General features: G+C 41.3%; 3 protein-coding genes across 3 annotated transcripts; 1 reads left to right on the forward strand and 2 right to left on the reverse strand.

The window, feature by feature from the left end:
• The first annotated feature begins 8,483 nt into the window (after positions 1 to 8,483).
• On the forward strand, positions 8,484 to 9,868 carry LOC137726348 (probable carboxylesterase 18). The gene has a single exon (XM_068465265.1). It carries the CDS (start codon positions 8,720 to 8,722, stop codon positions 9,740 to 9,742), a length of 1,023 nt encoding a protein of 340 aa, XP_068321366.1. The 5' UTR covers positions 8,484 to 8,719; the 3' UTR covers positions 9,743 to 9,868.
• Positions 9,869 to 10,709: 841 nt separating this feature from the next.
• Positions 10,710 to 13,732, reverse strand: LOC137726486 (probable receptor-like protein kinase At2g21480). The gene has a single exon (XM_068465422.1). It carries the CDS (start codon positions 13,600 to 13,602, stop codon positions 10,957 to 10,959), a length of 2,646 nt encoding a protein of 881 aa, XP_068321523.1. The 5' UTR covers positions 13,603 to 13,732; the 3' UTR covers positions 10,710 to 10,956.
• A 2,065-nt stretch (positions 13,733 to 15,797) lies between these two features.
• On the reverse strand, positions 15,798 to 17,051 carry LOC137725027 (uncharacterized mitochondrial protein AtMg00810-like). Its single transcript, XM_068463638.1, has one exon. The coding sequence runs from the start codon at positions 17,049 to 17,051 to the stop codon at positions 15,798 to 15,800; it is 1,254 nt and encodes a 417-aa protein (XP_068319739.1).
• Positions 17,052 to 22,434: the final 5,383 nt, after the last annotated feature.

Below are 22,434 nucleotides of genomic sequence, written 5' to 3' on the forward strand. Positions count from 1 at the left end.
TCATTTGAAAGTACTTTTAAAATGACTGAAAACGCTTTTGATGAAAACATTTTTGGATTCCAAAAGTATTTGAAATACTTTCTGCAAGAAATATGACACGCCTCGATCCCGATGTTCGAGGGACATTGGGATGGCCACGTGCTAGCCGACACCCAAAAGCGACGCAAGCCATTTATGAATGCAAATGTTGAGAACATGGGAAACATGCATACAAATGGTAGCAAAATAATAAGATGTGACTATTCATTTCTGCATGAAAATAGTGATAGTGCATGACATGTTCGGAGCATATTCTAATTCAGAGTACAACGGAAGGTGATATTACAATGATGTCAAAGCAGAGATGATGGCACGATATCACTGATAGGGAAAAGCCTCGTAATCCTCGTCCTTATGTCCTAAGGGGGCACAAAACAAATATGAGTGGACCAAGTTGATATATATATATATATATATATATATATATATATATATATATAATACGGAAACAGTTATTCAATAACATACTAACCCCCAAAGTTTTATGGAAAATCAATAGTATAATGTGTAATAGGCTTTTTTTGAAACCCTAGCATGCCATAAAACCTTTCATGAAACATATCTTGTATATAGTGTGCTAACTAGTGGTATCAGTATGGTCTGAAGGCATAGAGAACTCTTCATTTAGAACACCTCCTTTAGAACACTTCATTTGCCAAACAGGCACCAACCTATGCTCGACCAAAACCAATATAAGTATCATTTTCCAAACAGGCACCAACCTACGCCCAGCCAAAGCCAATATAAGTATCATCGCCCGTAGGCAAAACAGTGACCACTAGTTACACACAAAAACATTGAATATAGTCTTTCCAAACATAGGTACATATATTTTAAAACAACTTCATAGCATATAGTCATCCATCATATATACTACAAAGAAGTGTGTAAAAGCATGTTCATAAATAGTATATAGTCATCCATCATATATATTACAAAGAACATCAGTTCGATAAAATATGATATTTCAAAATATTCTCAGCAAGCATAATATCTCATAAAACGTTTCATAAAATTTAATCATTAAATCATGCTTTTCAAGTATGCATTTCTACTATTAAAACATGAATTTTAGAAGGGGTCTACAAACATATATTATGTCGTCGAAGAGCCATATGAAATAGGTGGGACGGAAACACTGCTAATAATTGCACCTAAGCACATAAAGGGTACAATTAACAAAACTACACTCAAATGATTGAATTTGGGAAACGGACGTAAAAAACGGGTCTAAGACATCAAAATTAGCCTATGAGGGGTCCCGGACGAAACCCGAAAAAAATCAACAAAAGTCAATGTTGACCGTTGACCGGTCAAAGTCAAAGTCAACGGGTCAGGTCACGGGCCGGGTCAAAGGGTTTTAGGCTTGAGGCTATCAGACCAAAGGCCTAAGTAGATTGGCTCAAAGGCTTAGGGTCCAAGATTTCTGGGTCAAAAGGCTTGGGCTTGAAAGCTCATACCAAGTGCCTTTGGGTTTTTAAAATAAATAAATAAAAATAAAAAGGGTTGCTGGGTTTGGGCTTTAAGGGGTTAATGGGCCTAAGGCCCTGGTCTTATACGGCCCAAAGGCCTAATCTAACAAGGGTTTGGGTTTGGGCTGCCCTAAGGTTGGGTTTTTGGTTTAGGCCCAAAGGCCTGGTTTTGTTCCTTGCCGGGGAAGGAAGCCGGAGCCTCCCATGCTCCGGTTAATGGCAAACTAACCCACTAACCCACTAACCTCCAATCTAACTACAAAAAGGAAGGTACGACAGAGAGGAAGAGAATTTATACCTTGAAAAAGTCGAATGGTGGCCGGGTTTTCGCTCGAACACCATGGGGTTCGCCGGGGTTCCACGATGGTGTGTGTGGTGGCGTCATCTTTGGTGGACCTCCTTGGGTGTGGGGGTGTCTGGTGTGCGGGTTCGATCGGGGAGAGAGTGTGATAGAGAGAAAGTACTAAGCTGAGAGAGATAGAGAGAAAGAGAGCTGAAATGGTTAACTCGGGGGAAGGGAAAGAGAGAAGAAGATAGAGGGAGTTGAGAGACTGCCGCATGCCAGTCAATAAGAGGAGGAAAAATTGAGAGAATCCTAAAAGTGATTGGGTATAAGATAAGGGGACCAAAACGCAAAATTACATAAACTTTTAGGGGAAATGTAAAATTACAAAATAATTTTAAGGAGGGTTTTACAAAGTACATAACTAGTACTTCTTTCAAAATGTACTTAAAAAGTGTTTTTCCAAGATTGACTTGTATTTTTACTAAAGAATTGACTTTAAAAACACTTTTATGGAAAAAAACGTTAACAATTACTTTAGAGTGTTGTTATTCCCACCCATTATCTTATCCCCCACTCACTTTTTGATGAAATTTTTAAGGGTAAATTACAAAAAAACTATCTTAACTATTGACTCATTAACAGTTCCATGCCTCGTCTATAAAAAGTTTCAATGTCATACCTTATCTTCGAATTTTGTTGCAATGTCATACCTTCTGTTAATTATCTGTCCATTCCTTTGTTAAATGATAACGTGGCATGAGACGAGCCCACTTTTTATTAAAAAGTTATTAAAAACTAAAAAAATATTACCTAAATATTAAAAAATTAAAATTATAAATTAAAAAAAAAAAAAAACTAAACTAAACCCAGATGATCCCATCACCCACCCCCCGAAACCCCATCCCTTTTCATCATCTTCCCATCCATCGTCCCTTCTTGCACCCATCCTCCACCTCCTCCGCGCACCCACCTCCCATCTTCTCTCCCCCCCCCCCCCCCCCGGCAAAAAAAAACCCGAGCAAAACTTGCAAAAAAAAAAAAAAAGCCATCTTCATCCCCCATTTCCATGCAACCCAGATCCAGTCTTTTCCAATGGGTGTGGATTTAAGGAGTGGAGTGTGTATAGAAGGGAAGAGGACGAAGGTTCTTCATACATTTGGTACATTTATCTTTGCAGACACATTTGCAGCTAGTTTATGTGATCTCGTCACTTTTCCTAGATAAGGGGAATTGTCTGGCTATACTCTGATGATCTAGATTGGGGTCAAGATGACATATAATGGGGACGTCCATGATAATTCGCGTCATTCTTTAAGAACGTTGACGTTCTTATCTCCTTCTAATGACGGGAAGACTGCCTCATAAAAGTGACAATCTGCAAAACGAGTGGTAAAGAGATTGCTTGCCAAAAACGGTTCTAAGTAACGAATATTAAAAGGAGAATCATAACCGACATAGATTTCCATCATTCCCTAAAGACCCCTTTTTATTTATTTATATTTTGTACGTAAGGGCGGCACAAAATGGCACATAGACCGCACAACCAAAGACGCGTAGATGCAATATGTCGGGTTCATATCTAGTAACCAATTGACACGTGGTTTATAAGGTTGGGTCGTGACAGGCCTCAAGCGAACCAACATGGCTGCTTGCAATATTGCATGACCCCAAGCAGAGATTGAGAACTTGGTACCTATGACCAACGATCGCGCAATCATTTAAAGGCCTTTAATGAATGCTTATGCTAGGTCGTTTTGGGTATGAATATGGGGTACTTGATGTCTAACTTCAAAACCCAACCGACATGCAATATCCATTGAAAGTTTTTGATGTAAATTCTTCAACTTATCCAATCAAATAAATTTGATCAGATAATTAGGGTGATGAGTCTTGAGCTTGTTAATCTGAGCCACCAGTATGGAGAATGTAGCTTGTGGACAACAGCTACATATGTGACCAACGTGTAGAAGCATCAACCAATACTATAAAGTATCTAAATGGTCTGTAGGGTGGTTGAATCAATCCATAAATGTCCCCTTAAATCCTTTGTAGAAAAGATAGAGGGTGCTTAGGCATGATACGCTTCCAGGTATGATGTTTTTTCTTCTGGTAAGAGGATGCCCAAAACAGCGCATCACGGATCATCCTAGATATCCCAAATGTACATCCATAGTGAAAATTCCTTTGAAATCTCAGGCTTTTGGCCAGCCATGGGCCTGAATGGGTGTAATCCACTCGTTAAACGTTCCATCTTCTCTAGAATATGCTTTTGGCTATATTCGTAGGAAGTGCAATATGGTTATAAGACAAGGAATTTTACTCCATTTTTTTACATTGGTTTCAATATGGTAATAATGCTATCGAATATTCTTAAAGATCAAAAGGCGTTCTTCCAGAACGAGTGAGTATAAAGCTTCCCTTTATAGTAAAATTAGTACCATTAGACAATATAGGGTAGTGCCATATCCCACAAATCAGGTTGGATAAGCCTGAAAGGTTATCAGGGGATGCTTAGGTATGAAGTTAGCATAAAACTAGACTGCTAACTTCCCCACAAAACATACCTAAGCATTAGTTAATTGTAGTTAGCAGTCTTAAATCCAAGCACCATTCTTGGATGTCACTATTATTTTCGTTAATTAATTCTTATGCGAGAATAATAGTGACATCCAAACACCATTCTTAAATCCAAGAACAAAATAAATTATTCACAAAGTAAACCAAATATACAAGGGGGTTCAGCTAGTAAGGCCTTCCATGTCAAATTTCGCTCGCCAAATGTGTTAGGTGGAGCAAAATCAATCTCACCAATTGACCATGGGAATGGTACTCTTCAACAACATTGGTAAAAGCACAGAAAAGTGCATAACCAATGATCTATTCCATCAAAATGCAGTTAGATTCTGCAGGGTTGAGGTTCGAGAGTACTATCCTGCATTCTTGAAGTTTTTAGGTCTTAGGTGCCAATGATCATGCTTCGAGCATGATACAACCTCTTGGCAGACCCATATTCTACCATAAGTTGTAAAACAAACTCGAAATTAGATTGTATGAAAGAAAGAGACAGACCCAGACTTAGGTTCGGTAAGCTCCAGTCGAAATTAGAGGGGTCTATTTCGTAGCCTCTGCCAAAGCAGAGCAATACCGTTCGACGCACCTCTGCCGAAACAGAGCATGCAAGTTGGTGCATCTCTGCTGAAGCAGGGCACCACCATTCGGTACACTATAGCCGAAACTGGGTTTATATCGTCCGGTACCTCCCATCCGAATTGTTATGATACCTTTCTCTCACAGGTGTGGTGGTAATCAAATCCGAGAATTTGGTAAACTTCCGTTCTTTATACTGCTACTTTAAGAGCAATTTATAGAAGGACGAGAAAGATTTTCTTCTAGTCAAAATTTGATTGGATATAAACTTCAGAATTGTACCTATTCATGGACGTAAAGGTTTCAATCATGTTTTGCTTCGGGCAAGAATTCATCTTTGCATGATTTGAAACGGTCCATAGCGAGTCAAAGGGCCATGGTGTCCTTGGTAGTGAGGTACTTCCATTTGATATGCTTCAGGCATAAGTCTTCGAATAAAGATCATGGCAGAGCCTTATTCAACTTTTCCACACCATCACTGGTTACAATGATTTCGCAACTAGTCGTAGTCAAGTAGGGTGTCACGTCTTGTATCCACATAAAGTAGTTTCTTGTTCGAAACTTCCAAATCAGTGAAATTGAACTTGTTAAGGTTCGATAATAAACTGAATGGTGGAAACAAGAATGTGATTGGTGTTTTAGGAAATAAAATTTCCATAAACAGCGAAGTTAGAACATGCAGGTTCTAAGACATGGGTTGATTTAAATGGATTTAAGCATGGAGAACTTCGGGTTTCAACATGAGTGTTGTGCGTTAAGAAACTTTAGGTTTATATGACACTTTTTCGAAACTACGGGTTTAGAATTATGAACTTCAAGTTCATAATATCTGTAAACAAACATAACATATAAAAAAAATATGGAACAAGAAAATGTGCAAATAGATCTTCAGGTCTAGAATTATAATTTAATTATTTGGACTTTGGGCAAAAATTAAAAGTTGGGCGAAAAAATTAAAACCCATAAGGCCTAAAAAAAGGCAATATAATTGGTGGCCCAAGGCATTGGACCAAAGCCCTAATAGTCTTTTAAAAACTGTGAAAAGGAATGGGATCCAAGCCCAAAAAAAATGGGTTGGAACGGTCATGGGCCGAGAGTCAGGAAGTAGGCCCAAAATTGGGTAAGGTCTAGCAACCAAACGGGGGTAGCGATCATCTGTTTCGCAGGCACGAATGCACCATCGTGTGCTTCACGGTACACTGAGACACCATGGCCCTACGGGCTTATGTCATGTGGGCTGAGCAGGGAAAGACAGTGGGCTGCTGCCAGCAGGCCCAAAAACAAAAATAAAAATTTGTTTTGCTGCGAGCCGTAACAAGCAAAGCCCATAAGGGATTTGGGTCAATTCAAGAACACCCTAGCGTATGCTGGGTATGGCTGTTGGGGAAGAAAACCCAGCGCCGCTGCTGCTGGCGGCTGTGTTTGAGGACAGAGACGACTTTTCGAATTGGGGTTCATCGGAGAAACTAGGCCAGCGAGAGAGTGTTGAAGAACTTGACGTCTACGAACCCTAGGGCACCTTTGAATTTGAAAATCAAATTTTCAAAATTCGGCAAGATTTATGTGAATCTCGGCCAAAAACCAAGATGGGGACGACTTTAGGTCGTCGGGGAGGCAGCCACGATGGTTGGGCATGACTGCAGGCCATGGTTGAGTTGGTTTTGGTGGTGGTGACGCCATGGAAGGTGTTGAGGTGGGTTTTGGGAGCATGAGCCATTATGGCTCCGTGCCTTGGCTCCCGGGTTGGCTCGGCTTCAGCGGCTCAGGCTATTGGCCTGGCAGGCTGGTGGCTTGGCTGCTCAGGGTTAAGTGGCTTAAAGTCGTGGCTCATTTGGGTTGAAAACCGTAATTTTTTTATATTTTTTTCAGATTCAATTATATGCATATATAATTTAATACCGATCTATATATAATTTCATGCAATATCAATTCACATAATTCCACAATTATGGATATAATGCATAGACAATTTATGTATAATCTAAAATTCGAAAAACGTAAAGTTTGGTCATGCATTATGGTGAATGTTCATGCTATCAGGGCTGCAGAAATGTCGAGATAAAAACCGTTGTTTTGGAAGAACTTGATTGTGTAATTATATTGATGAAGTGGTTTGATGTAGAAAATTATTTCTTCAATTTCGGCTTTCCATCTTCAAACCTCGTATCACATTCAACATAAGAAAAATAAATTGAATCAATAAAAGTATATGAATTCAAGAAAAACAAAAATTTTAATCAATTAAGAATAATTGAAATGTAATACTCCCCTGATTGAAGAATAACCACGTCAGATTCCTTAGCGCAGCAAAGGAGCGTGCTGATAACGTGTTGTGGCTTATATTTAACCGAGGGGTGTGTCATAGAGAGAAAGAGGGTGGAGAATTGGCTTCAGGAATTGTGTGTTAATTCCCCAGTCCTTGTGCCTTTTTTTTATAGTAATAAAGAGGAGAGAAACTTGTTCTCCAAGTAATAAAAAGTCTATTAGGAAAGAACTTCTAGATCCCAAATGTAGAAGTTCTACTTAAGATTTACACAATCACAATATGTATTAGAACATATGTCACAACAATAACTTAAATTTTTAGATTTATATAGAATAATAATACAATAATACATATTTAATATACAATATATACATATACACATGACTATTGTATTTTATAGTAAGTTTTTCTAGTAGTTTAAAAAATTAAAGTCATCACATAACTTTTTCTTATTGTGTCAAAAGGATTACCTGAGCGTCACCTTTGTGTAAACTTTTTAAGGACCCATTATTAACAGATTCTTATGGTGTGACCCGATAACGACCCGATTAGTTATCGTGTTAACCCAAAGTTCATTATTTTCGTGTCGTGTTAACAGATCGTGTAAAAAATTGCCAGGTCTAATGCAAAGCCTATCACTGAGCGCTCTAAAATTATTTCTCCATTGGTGCAATAACTTTTTAATTTTTAACTTTTATTGCGTGATGGAATCAGGAACCGGATCCCCTTCAGATCCATCAAAATTGAGTCCACTAATCAATGAATTCGAGCCGTTGAAATTTGATTCAACGACTACAATTATTATAACTTTTAGGGAGACCCTCTGTTTGTAACCATCGAATCATTTCCATATCTTGCTTTTCTCTTTAAATAGTCTATTCACGTATAAATATTCCAGCATATTTAGTTTGACCAAATTGCCAATCTTGTATAGTGGTTAATTAAATACAAATCTTGCAATGGTCCCAATCCCTCCACTACTCTACCCTTTTCATGATAACGTAAACGACATGCGAAAAGAGATGGACCCCATCCCACATTTTTAAATGCAGACACCTACTACGTTTCTCAATAAATCTGCCTTATAATTTATATTATTTAGGGCAGTAGAGACAAAGTGTGGGTAGCCCTTCTCAAGAAGAATTTCAGTATGTTCGGATCACGCGGTAATATATTAAGTGTTATTATATAAATAATAAAATATTTATACTTAAAAAATTAACAACTTAAAAAATAAAACTTCTAACTACTTTGTATAGTATCACTCGTGTTTAGGGTGAAAAATTTCTCCAACCCCACCACCATTGATTCGGGTCATACTCACCATTACGGTGTGGACATATTACAACCCAACTAAAGTAAAAAAATAAGTGGGCCCACCAGCTATAAAAGTTAGCTGTTGGTTGGCCTGTTCGGTGAACCGCAATTACTCACTCTCCCTCCGGCCTTCCTATATTTTCACTGTAAAAGCCGCCCGCACTATCAAACTTTCTCTCCACTTTCGCATCCATGACGACGTCGTTGGAATCCAATACTCAAAAGACCGCAAAGTCATGGACTTCTCTCCCCTGGAGGACGCGGGTGTCGTTGTCCCTTCTCTCAAAAGTAACCGACGCCGCACGCCGCGCGGACGGCACTGTCAATCGCCGTCTCATGAACATACTCGACTTCAAGTCCTCAGCCACTCCTGCCGCTCCCGTCAGAGGCGTCACCTCATCCGACGTCACTGTGGACCCCGCTCGCAAACTCCGGTTCCGCCTCTTCGTCCCCCAAACGACGTCGCCGACTCCATCCCATCTTCCCGTCGTCGTATTCTTCCACGGCGGCGGATTCACCTTCCTCAGCCCCGCCTCATTCGCGTACGACGTCGTTTGCCGCAAGTTTGCTCGGAAAATTCCCGCCGTCGTCGTATCTGTCGATTACCGCCTCTGCCCCGAACACCGGTACCCCTCCCAATACGACGACGGGTTCGACGTCCTTACTTTCCTTGACCAAAACGACGACGTCCTCCCCAAAAACGCAGACAGATCTAGAGTCTTCTTCGCCGGGGACAGCGCCGGAGCCAACCTGGCCCACCACGTGGCTGTTCGCGCCGCCCGCGAGAAGGATCGATTCCGGGTCGTGAAACCTGTCGGGTTGATATCGATACAGCCATTTTTTGGGGGAGAAGAGCGGGTCGAGTCTGAGATCCGGCTCCACGGAGCTCCTCTGGTATCGGTGGCCCGAACGGACTGGCTGTGGAAAGTGTTTTTGCCAGACGGGTCGGACCGGGACCACGAGGCGGCGAACCCGAGTGGGCCGAACGCGGTGGACATTGCGGGTCTGGAGTATCCGAATACGCTTGTATTCACAGGGGGATTGGATCCGCTACAAGACTGGCAGAGGAGGTACTACCAGTGGCTGAAGAAATCGGGGAAGGAGGCGAAGCTAATCGAGTATCCAAACATGGTCCACGCGTTTTATGTGTTTCCTGAATTACCTGAGTCTAACCAGCTGGTTAACCAGGTCAAAGATTTCATTGCTTCTGTTTGAACTCAGTTACTTGTACTTTGTATCTGATGACAATTGGAGGGTGCAAATGTCGTCAACATAAATAAGGGGTAGTTTAGTCAAAACCCAGTCTTGAGAAACCAAAGAGGTGGCAACGAGCATCTTGCCCGCTTCAAAAATGGGGTAGTTTAGTCAAAACCCAGTCTTGAGAAACCAAAGAGGTGGCAACGAGCATCTTGCCCGCTTCAAAAATGGAGATTAGTTGTGGAATCTATTTCATATTGAACTTCAATAATTCGAATAATTTATTTTGTTAATCTCGATTCATAGATTATTCTTGTGAAAATTTAATTCAATTCGAACCTATTTGCCTATTTAATTATCACGATGAAATTTCAATGTTTTTTAGAGATCAAAGTATTCGTCAATTTCTTTCAACTCAATTAGATGCTTTAAATATTTCCGATTTGGCTAACATTTTGCAAGGATGATCTATAAGGTGCAATTTGAAAAATACACGGTTTAGATTGTTAAAATTCAATGTGATGTGAGCACCATAACTAATCCCCGTTTCGTTAAAGGCTTCCTGTATATATACATAACCATTATTTTTCCCAAGCTTTCCTTTCTCTAATTCACACATTGCGTATTACACTACGGTTTCTTATTCTTTATACAAGCGATTGTTTCTGGAGGGCGAAGTTGGACACAGAAGTTCATTTGCACCGTGTGTTGGAATACGGCGGGAATTGTTATTTGTGAGAGTGCTTAGCTATTCAACTTGTCATACTTACGACATAACCGGTTATTTGTCAAAATTTTTGACCATTCAACTTGTCAGACTATCCTATTTAAATTCTTATGAGCTGTTCGAATTTCTTTGATCATTTGTTACATTTTAACGTTTGGATCTTACTTGCATCTTTGCAATAGCATGAGGCTTGTATTTCTTGGTATATAAATCAATGCTATGCAGCCTACAGGCTACAGTTTTACTTTGCCTTTCAAAGTCTAATTTGCATCTATGCTACAAATAGATTAAATTACAAAATATTACACTAAAATATGTATATAATTTCCTCAACCAGTACATCATCATATTGTATAAAAGTTTAGAGTTTTGTTATGATCTTGAAACCCCAATACCCCAAAACAATTAGAGAGAGAACAAGAGGAAGGATCAAATTATTAGGCCACCATGGCTACAAATAGTACTAGATCATCATCTTTCATTTGGTGAACCAAATTTTCTGAACTTACCTACCATTTAGATTGGAGAATTGAGCAAACACTTCAGTTCCTGATTGGTCATTAATGGGGTGAGCATCAACCGAACCCTCGTCGCCTTCCGGAATAGTAGCCGGGCGGCTAGCAGAAGTAGGGGCAGTAGGAGGAGGAACCACGGCAGCAGCCTCGGTGGAAAGCGGCACAGCGTTGCTACTTTCATCCTCAGCCTTTCCTTGAGTGAATGCCTCTTGAAGCTGCAGAGCATACTCCAAGTTCCACAACACATCTCCCATTGTAGGCCTGTCCACACCATGTTCTGCCAAACATTTCTCTGCAGCCTCGGCAAACTTCTTCATTGATTCTGGGTTAATGGATTCAGCGAGGAGAGGATCAATGATCTTTTCAAGCAGGCCCTTCCTCTTCCACTGCATTCCCCAGTCAGCCAAGTTCACTTGCTCCCTTGGAAGTGCTGGGTTGATAGCAGGCCTTGCACACAGTGCTTCAAGTAAAACAACGCCGAACGAGTACACATCTGACTTGTCTGTTAATTGCTGCCTCCTGAAGTATTCGGGGTCTAAGTACCCAAAGCTTCCCTTCACGGCGGTGCTGACGTGGTTCTGTCCCATAGGCGCGTCCTTAGAAAGACCGAAGTCAGCCACCTTGGCAGTGAATTGATCATCAAGCAAAATGTTGGTTGTCTTAACATCACGGTGAATGATGCCTTGTGATGTCCCTGTGTGAAGGTAGTGAAGCCCGCGAGCTGACCCAATACAGATTTCTAGTCTTTGTTTCCATGATAGTGGCGGTAAGTTCTTTCCATAGAGATGATCGCGGAAAGGTCCATTGGACATGTACTCATAAACTAAGATCATCTCTGAGTTTTCGTCACAGTAGCCAATCAGTGACACCAAATGCCTATGCCTTAGCTTGGACAGCATCTGGATCTCTGTTTGGAACTCTGTAATGCCTTGTTCAGATTGGGGGTTTCCTCGCTTAACAGCTACACTAGTGCCATCATCAATTACGCCAAGATACACATTGCCAAATCCACCAACACCAATGATCTTACTTGAGTCAAAGTTATTGGTGGCTTCTTGCAACTCCTGGAAAGTGAAGTAGCGGCCAAGGCCTAAGGTGGAGTTGTACATGTTGCTCTTGTGAGACCCCATTGAGGTCTTGCTAGACATGAAGCTAGTATCTCCGGCGTGGACAGGAAGTAACCAAGAAGAGAAGCTGTTTCTTTTTTGCCAATCTTGAGGTCTCTTTCGCCATTTGTAAACCATTGCTCCGAGCCCCACAAAGGCCCCAAACATCAAACCAAACCCGACTGCAGCCACTGCACCTCTGTGAGGCCCGCCACCGCCTGTTTCCATTTTCTTTCCATCAACCCCGAATTCTCCATCCAAACTGTCCACGGAATTGCTTAGTTTCATCACCTCCAGACCGTTCAAAATGGCATTTGGTGCACCATTGTCCATTCTTGAAGGACCAATCTGGACTGATAATCCGTTGGATACCAAGGAAGCATTTACGACGATGTCCTTGTAGTACGGAATTGCCAAACCATTGACAGTGTGTGACAAATCCAAATCGCTTATCGCCATGTTCCCGTTAATGTACACATTGAAGTAGAGGTTACCAAGTGACTTGCTTACAATGTCACAGAAATGTAACCGAATTAGGTATGCGAATGCGTTTTCCGCCTGGAAATTCCACGTTATGTTGAAATTTTGATTGCTCACAACAGCATCAGCCATTTGCACCACTGTTGCATAAATAGTTGGTGGCGCAATTTGGGGGGTTAGCCCATCAGGGTATTTGATCGTACTAGTCCCAACAGATGTAGCCTTGGCCATGTTTTTTGACTTAATGTATGCATCATCAGGCAACCAAGTACGTCCTAATGTGTCATTCGTGGACGTGACAAGAGGTCCTCCCATGTTAAGCCTATACATAGTTTCATAACCGAATTTGGATAGCCCCTGAAACTGGCTCGCCGGCTGAAGGTTGTTGGCCGTGTCGGTGATCAAATTATCAGGAGCTGAAACCACCTCAATCGCATTGATGAACGCCGCAGAGTTCTTCATGGGAGAGAACTTGATAAAGAATTGCTGCTCCGTTATGTTTAGAAGGTACTCCTTCATAAAAATTTGGTTTTTGGTGTTGTTGTTCTTGTTCTCGTTGACATTGAAGCTATGCAGCAAAGTATACTTCTCTGTCATGACATTGAACGTAGCCTTCTGAAGATCGAACACCGAGTTGCTCAGCGGGTATAAATGAAGGCGAATCCAATGCCATCCTGGCCTTGCCATGTGGAAAGTGTAAGTGGCATCGCTCTTGAAAATCCTGGCAGTCAAATACAGGGGGGAAGGCACATCTGCCTTGTCAACAGAGACCTTGTTGTCATCGTCTGCCTTCAACTGCTGCGTGGATTCTGATTCAGTTTTGAAGGTTCTCCCATCAGGTAGGGTGGCCTTGTTGGTGGCGCCACAGTCGATGAGGAAGTTGTCTTGGGGAGTAAAGGGTGGTGAGGAGGCAGAAAGGACTAAGGCAGGGGAGACAAGGAGGGAGAAGAGAAGGACCAGGAGGAGAGCCATCGGTGTCGAAAATGGTGATGGCAAGGAGGATAGAAAAAGGTTTGGGTTTTGTTTGGTCGGTTTTTTTTCTATCTCCATCCCTCCTGGGCGAGGAGGAGGTTCGAGCACAAAAGAGTTGGCAAATGTACTTGAAAAAGGGGTCTAAAACTAATTGTAATTGGTAATTTTTTTTTTTTTTTTTTTTTATAACTTTTTTACATTTTTTTGGGTTTTTATTTTTTTATTTTTTTTATTTTTTTATCCCTTCAAAAGGGTGGTTGGTGTTTTGTTTGGATTATAAGTGGAGGGAAGGAGGTGACAACCCAGATAGGCTGTGAGTCCCCAAGACAGAGGCAATGTTTGTGGACAAAGATTTTGGCTTTTGGAAGCTTTCTGTTTTGGTGGCTTTTTTTAGAAGTTGAAAAATAATTAACGGTTGGACTAACACTAACTTTGGATTAACGGTTGGACTCGCTTTGAATTGGTCCAACACCATTTCAACCTCACTCTCTCTCCCCTGTTAATTTGCATCTAATATAGGCCTTAGGTTTTTTAGGAACTTGGAGCTGGGAGATAATGTTGTGCTAGTTTGGCCTAGACACTAACATTTCTCTCCATCTATGAGTCATCAAGTAAAGTAAAAGAGTAATAGGACTCTGACTGTCTGACATGGCAAAGTAGGTAACAAGAAATTTTATGGAGTGATGTTTGCACATCCTTTTTCATCTTTTGCATGCATGCCATTCTGCTTTGTGCGGTGATGAGTTTTTCCAACCTAACTACTCTCAATCTGCCATTTCAAAATAAAATTTGATGCTCAGCCGAAGGCCAACCGGCTGCAGCATGATTTATCCTTAGACACAAGGAAAAGTTTTAGAGAAGTTTGCATTGACGGGGACCCCAAACTAGTGATCAATGATCCTTTAAAAGTACGTCATTCATGAAGATTTTAGGTATATTATTCAAGATATCAAACAAACTGCTCAATGTTTCATCATATTTCTTGGAGGCATGTTCTTATGGAGAGGCTAACGTTTTAGCGGATGCTATAGCTGATTGAGGCTACGCATATGAAGTTGACTTGTGGGATTGATCTTTTGCCTACCGCTGCTAGAAATGCTTTCTTGTTTGATCTCGTAGGCATGGGTTGTGTGAGCTAGAGTAGTATGTTTACTCTAGCTCCTTTATCATTGATTCATTGTTATTTATGAAAACAATAATACATTAAATAGTTAAAATAGTTCTTTTTCACTTATAAATCACTGTCATGCAGTTTGATTACTGATTTCAATCACATATCTGGTGCCTAAAGTAATGTGTTAGCAGATTTTTGAAGTTGATTATATGCAATTGCCACAGCCTACTTTGATCCGAATCATAATTACTAAACTTACAACGCATATATCGTACGTAAAAAACACGTACATGTATGATTCGATAGCTTTTGTAAAAGAAAAAAAACAATGAGAAATTCAGTCATTTTAAAAAAAAATTATTAATCTTTTTTTTGCTAGGAAATAAACTAACTAAGAAATGGAGAATCTCAGGGAACACCCAGAACTCATACAGTAAAAGAGTTTACAGATAAGTGACACATTATTTTAATTATTTATTGATTTATTTCTTTGTATAATTTTTAAATTATTAGTAATCTATTGTAATTTCATTCATGTTGGCGTGCTTATGATGAAAAGCAGTGATGTGCTAAAGATAGCCTTGTGATATGAGCATGCACTATAAGGTTCGTAAGTCCTACATTTTCTCGAGATTTCCCTCAATTTGTGAGGTTCCATGGTGAGCTATTTTTTTTGCATCGCTCGTTGGCGCTTCTTGTGTGGTACACTTCTTAACTAGATAACTTAAATTGGAAAACATATGCGTTATAGAGTTAATACACACACATGCTTGAGTTGTTTTGATCTCCTTAATTAGTTATGAAAGACATATTATTCATTCCAAATTTCTAATGGAGAACTGTTATTTGTTACATATATATTTGACTTGTCTGCGATATCTATAGATGATGGTGAGGTACTTGTGATGACCAACACTTCCAAGGAAGGCTCATTTGGGATTTGGATCCTCTCCTGAGCCCAAGGAGAGTGTAAACTTTTGGATTCTCATTATCTTTCTCTACAAGGTTACAAGGATTTATATACATGACTTCAAGTATCAAGATCAAATCACCCTAAATTAAGGGATACAAGTGTGTAGGTAGGACGGCTTATACTTTGTAGGTAGGACGGCTTATAGGACGGCTTATACTTTGTGGGTAGGACGGCTTATAGGACGACTTATACTTTGTAGGTAGGACGACTTATAGGACGGCTTGTACTTTGTAGGTAGGACGGCTTATGACTACTAACAACCTTATCAACATCCCCCCGCAAACTTGACTCCGGGGAGGAGACAAAGTTTGAACACAGAGATCGAAAACGCGCCGTAGACAGCCCCTTCGTAAAGACATCTGCAAGCTGCAATGTGGAAGGCAGAAACTGAACTCGATGAGTACCAGAAGCAACTCGTTCACGAACGAAATGATAGTCAAGGGCAATATGCTTAGTGCGAGCATGAAACACGGGGTTAGCAGCCATGTACGTTGCACTTAAGTTGTCACAATGCATCAAAACAGGAAGACGAACAGGCACCCGTAGTTCATGTAGTAAACTGAGGATCCAAATGGTATCGGCACAAGCAAAGGCAAGAACCCTATACTCCGCTTCAGCACTAGAGCGAGACACTGTCCGTTGCTTCTTGGCACACCAAGAAATTAAATTATTCCCCAAGTAAACACAAAAACCAGTTGTAGAACGGCGGGTGTCTGGACACCCCGCCCAATCCGCATCCGAATAGGCAGCAAGCTGAAATGGTTGAGCAGAGGGTGTGAACGTAATTCCCATGCCCAAAGTCCCTTTAAGATATCGCAAGATACGTTTAACAACATCCATATGGTCAGTGGTAGGACGTCCCATAAATTGAGCAACAGTTTGCACCGCAAAGGAGATGTCAGGACGCGTTAACGTGAGATACTGAAGTGAGCCCACAATTTGTCTATAAAGGGATGCATCTGGAAGAGGTGAACCTGAGGTAGCAGATAAAGAAGTCTTGGCAGCAACTGGAGTAGGGCATGGTTTACACTCAAGCATATTACTACGTTTCAAAATATCAAGAGTATATTTGTTTTGTGTCAACCGGAGGCCAGAAGATAGATGGGAGACTTCGACACCCAAGAAATAGTGTAAACGCCCAAGGTCTTTAAGTTCAAACTCCTTACCCAAAACTGCAATAAAGGTTTGAAGTAGAGAAGAAGCATTACCCGTCAACACTATGTCATCAACATAGAGAAGAAAAATCAAAATTGTAGAACCCTGATGAAAAGTGAACATGGAGCTATCTGCCCTACTTTGAACAAAGCCAGAATGGACAAGGAAAGCACTGAGGCGTTGAAACCAAGCACGTGGTGCTTGTTTAAGACCATAGAGTGCCTTGTGCAATTTACACACATAATTAAGGCGAGTGGGATCAACGAAACCTGGCGGCTGCTGCATTTAAACCTCCTCCATAAGAGAGCCATGAAGAAAAGCATTCTTCACATCAAGTTGATGAAGAGGCCACCCAAAGTGCACTGCTAAACTCAAAACTATGCGAATCGTCGTAGGTTTAACCACGGGACTAAAAGTTTCTGAATAATCAACACCGGCTTGTTGGTGAAACCCCTTGGTGACAAGACGCGCCTTATGACGTTCAATCGAGGCATCCGAATTCTGTTTCAACTTAAACACCCATTTACAACCGACGATGTTGGCACGAGGAACCGGAGGAACCAAAGACCATGTACGTTGTTTTAATAAAGCATTGAATTCATCTGACATCGACTGTCTCCATTCAGGGGACCTAGATGCTTGGCTGTAACATGTAGGTTCAGAATCTTCCCCAACCAAAGCAATGAAGGCGTGAGGAATGGGATGGCGCGATGCAAAGTAAGACCGAGCTTTGGGTTTAAAGATACCCGATTTGGAGCGAGTTTGAGGTCCAATATATGAACTGGGGCAGTAACAATAGCTTGAGATGGCTCGCTAGCTGACGGGAGTAAGCTACCAGATGCAGGTGGAGCTGTGATGCCAGGACCAGAGGGAGGCACAACACCCTGTCCAGTACCAGAATCTGAAGCAGCTGTTGCAGAGAGAGGAGCAACAGGTGGTTGCAGAGAACTAGTAGATGGCGGTGTAGGCAAAGTTTGCGTCTCAGAGGGCAGCGAGTAAGGTGCATGAATAATGGGCACAAATGCAAAGTCTGATGGTGGCATCGTGGAAGAAGCAGCAAGAGCACCATAAGGATATGAGTCCTCATTAAAAATAACATGACGAGAGAGATATACTCGGCCAGTCGGAGGGTGAAGACATCGATAACCCTTGTATTGGTCACTGTAGCCAAGAAAAACACAAGCCAAAGATCTAGGTTGTAGTTTATTAGTCATATAATCACCAAGATACGGAAAGCAAGCACAACCAAAAGTTCGGAAAGCCATATAATCTGGAGACCGTCCAAATAGCATTTGGAATGGAGAGGCCCACTTAAGAACATGAGAGGGTAACCGATTCAAAACATAAACAGTGGTGCAAAGTGCCTCAGCCCAAAATTTAGGAGGAAGATTGGCAGCAAGTAACAATGTGCGTCCCATTTCAGAAATATGACGGTGTTTGCGTTCAGCAAGGCCGTTTTGCTGCGGGGTATGCGGACAAGAAAATCTGTGGTGAATCCCTTTTTGTGCACACAAGGTCCAAAACGATAAATTATCATACTCCTTACCCCCATCACTTTGGAAGATTTTAACCATGGTGGAAAATTGATTATAAATAAGAGTGAGAAAAGTATTAAAGTGAGTAAAAACCTCTGACTTATTACGCATGGGATAAATCCATGTATACCGTGTGTAGTCATCGGTAAACAAGACATAATAACGAAAACCAGAGACTGACAAAATAGGAGACATCCAAACATCAGAATGAATTAATTCAAAAGGAGACTTAGCATAATGTTCAGAAGAATGAAATGACAGACGATGGGATTTAGCCAACGCACAATGATTACAAAAATTTTTATTTGAAACTGAAAAAGACGAGCCTAATACATCACTAGAGGCTAATACACTAAGAACTTGACGAGATGGATGCCCAAGACGACGATGCCAAAGTGATGACGATGCTAAAACGGAAACAAAAGCACGTTTGGGAGCTGACCAATTCCTAGAGGCAAGACCAAGCTTAATGGGATAGAGGCCATCCTCACATGGGCCCTGAAAAAGAACAACACCGGTTTTTAAATCACGGATGACAAAACCCCAAGGAAAGAACGTTAAACTAACAAGATTATCACGTGTAAACTTAGCAACCGACAATAAATTCTTTTTAATTGCTGGAACATGTAAAACTTGGGATAATCGAAAAATAAACGACCCAGACTCAAATGAAATATTACCAGTGTGCGCAATAGGGAGGGCCTCACCACTACCAACAACCACCTTGTCATGAGAACCATACCCAGTAGCCGAAGTCATTGTTCGAGCATCACTCGTCATATGATGAGTAGCCCCAGTATCGGGATACCATGTTGGATTAGAGGGAGAAGCAAGATGCATACCAGCAAAGGCACGAGAGATATCATCATTTGAACGAGTAGCTTGAGGACACAATGCAGCAATGTGGCCAAATTGGTTGCAGGCCCAACACTGAGGACCACGATTGACAGGAGCAGGTCCAAGAATACCAAGGCGTTGTTGTACAGCACCACGTTGACCATATCGCCCAACACCTCCATGTTGATTCGATCGGCCACCACTAGGGGTACGGGGAAACCGATTGCCACCAGAAGCACCATTGGGGCGAGAAGAAGAGTGACCACCGCGTCCATTAGACGAACCACCAACTGTATGACGGGCAGAATAGAAAGCAGAATGGGATGATGCAGCAACCTGTTTCATGGCGTGCTTGGACTCAAAGACTAGAGGCCGGGTACGCAGATCATTAAAGGATGGCAGAGGTGGAAAATTGGTCAGGGCCAAGACAAGCATTTCATATTCAGGCCCCAAGCCGTTAAGCACATACGTAACCAAATCATCATTCTGAACAGGTTGACCAATGGAGGCCAATTGATCTGCCAAATGCTTGGCCAGACCCAAGTATTCTGCAATTGTTTGGTTCCCTTTCTGAAGAGAAAGCAACTGAAACCGATTATGGGTAGAATTGGCAAGGGATTGTTGAGAAAAATTCTGACGAAGATGCTCCCATATCTCACGAGAAGTGGACAGCCCAACAGTCAAAGAAAGAACGGGCTCAGTAAGCGTAGCACGTAGCAGGCTCACAAGTGTCTGATCAGTCTGGTACCACACAAAGTAATCGGGATTAGGAGTCGTAGTGACCACAGGAGGAACCACCGTAGAAGTAACATCAGAATCAACAGAAGCAGTGGGGGAGGCAACAGGCGCAGGGGTGGTGATAAAGAGAGGAGGACAGGGGTGAGTTCCATCAACAAAACGCCAAAGATTTTGGCCAATCAAAAAAGGCTTAACCTGACTTTCCCAAGGAAGATAGTTGGTTTCAGAAAGCTTAACAGAAACGAGGGTAGAGATATTGGGGATTGAAAAGGTGGAAGATGAAGTTGCGGAAGCCATGAAAAAAAAAGGAGGATCAGAGGCTCAATACCATGTAAACTTTTGGATTCTCATTATCTTTCTCTACAAGGTTACAAGGATTTATATACATGACTTCAAGTATCAAGATCAAATCACCCTAAATTAAGGGATACAAGTGTGTAGGTAGGACGGCTTATAGGACGGCTTATACTTTGTGGGTAGGACGGCTTATGACTACTAACAACCTTATCAACAGAGAGGATCCTCCTGACCAAGCAGTGTGGGTCGTTGGATTTTTATCCAACGGCTACAAATAGGAGGATCCCTTTAAAGTTATATTAATTATAGTCGTTGGATAAAAATCCAACAGCCCACACTGCTTGGTTAGGAGGATCCTCTCCTTAGACTCAGGAGAGGATCCAGATCCCATTTAATAGACTATGTCACTGTATTTGTTCCTCACTATGTAAAGGTTTGCCCCGTATATTGATTTAGAGAAGACTGGAATAAAGATTACTACACTACATGTGGGAGCAGGTAAAAATACATATGACAATAAATCAAGTATGATTTGTGTTGGGGCCTAAAAATGTCATACACCAATCCAACCGAGTCTCAAGCCCCAATTGTCATGTAAAGCCTACATTCAAGCCCAAACACATGCCAAGGCGAGGGATCGACGAAAAATATATTTACCAACATGCCATGTCACGGTGATTAAGCCAGATAATCACACCATGCTCATGCCTATTCATCACGCCATGCTTCCTTAGTCATTATTCATGCTAAGCACAAGTCACGTATTCAGAGCTTGTCAAGTGGATTGTGGTGTGGATGGTTACGGAAGGTTATCAAGCTTACGTGGAATCGGGGGTCATCGAAGACTTTGGGCTGCTTACTATTTTGAAACTAATTGGGAGTTACTTTCATTCATTTTTAACTGTGATGTTGATTTATGCTTGATATCACTCTAATCTGTATGGAACTAATGATATCCTCCTGACCAAGTAGTGTGGGTCGTTAGATTTTAATCCAACGGCTACAAACAGGAGGATCCCTTTAAAGTTATATTAATTATAGCCGTTGGATAAAAATCCACCAGCCCACACTGCTTGGTTAGGAGGATCCTCTCCTTGGACTTAGGAGAGGATCCAAATCCCATTTAATAGACTATGTCACTGTATTTGTTCCTCACTATGTAAAGGTTTGCCCCGTATATTGATTTAGAGAAGACTGGAATAAAGATTACTACACTACATGTGGGAGCAGGTAAAAATACATATGACAATAAATCAAGTATAATTTGTGTTGGGGCCTAAAAATGTCATACACCAATCCAACCGAGTCTCAAGCCCCAATTGTCATGCAAAGCCTACATTCAAGCCCAAACACATGCCAAGGCGAGGGATCGACGAAAAATATATTTACCAACATGCCATGTCACGATGATTAAGCCAGATATTCACGCCATACTCATGCCTATTCATCACGCCATGCTTCCTTAGTCATTATTCATGCTAAGCACAAGTCACGTATTCGGAGCTTGTCAAGTGGATTGTGGTGTGGATGGTTACGGAAGGTTATCAAGCCTACGTGGAATCGGGGGTCATGGAAGACTTTGGGCTGCTTGGGGGGGTTGTCATCACTATTTTGAAACTAATTGGGAGTTACTTTCATTCATTTTTAACTGTGATGTTGATTTATGCTTGATATCACTCTAATCTGTATGGAACTAATGATATTGTTGGCGAGTCCTTGTAGTACTATAATCAGAGCAACTATAAAGGAGGAGTGGTACATTATGATGATCCTTGTCACAGCTACATATCGAGATGGTTCCAATCCATCGAATAGAGCAGTGCCATACTGCCACTTAGGGGTGGGCACTTAAAACCGAAACCAAAACACGAACCAAATCGGACCACACTGAACGGTTCGGTTTTGTAGTTTTGAAACGGTTTTGGTTTTGAAACCAAATCGCAAAGTAGGAAATGGTTTGGTTTCGGTTCTAGCTTTTGAAAACCGCACCGAAACCGAACTGCACAGTAAATATTAATAAGCATTTAATTAAATGTCCATATTAGATGTCATGTTTTAATTGGTTGTTTGTTAGAGTCCATGCATTTAGTATGAACTCAACTACACTAGAATGTTATCATTCATCACTTTCTTTCTCTTTGACATAATATCATCACTTATCAGTAGAGGTGGGCACTTGAATGCGTTGTCCTACACTGGATATGTGATCAACGGGTAAATGTTCCACACAAAGGACTTTGAGAAATTGAAATTGCAGGGGA

Source organism: Pyrus communis, chromosome 2 (assembly GCF_963583255.1).
Source record: "Pyrus communis chromosome 2, drPyrComm1.1, whole genome shotgun sequence".
NCBI classification, from domain to species: domain Eukaryota; kingdom Viridiplantae; phylum Streptophyta; class Magnoliopsida; order Rosales; family Rosaceae; genus Pyrus; species Pyrus communis.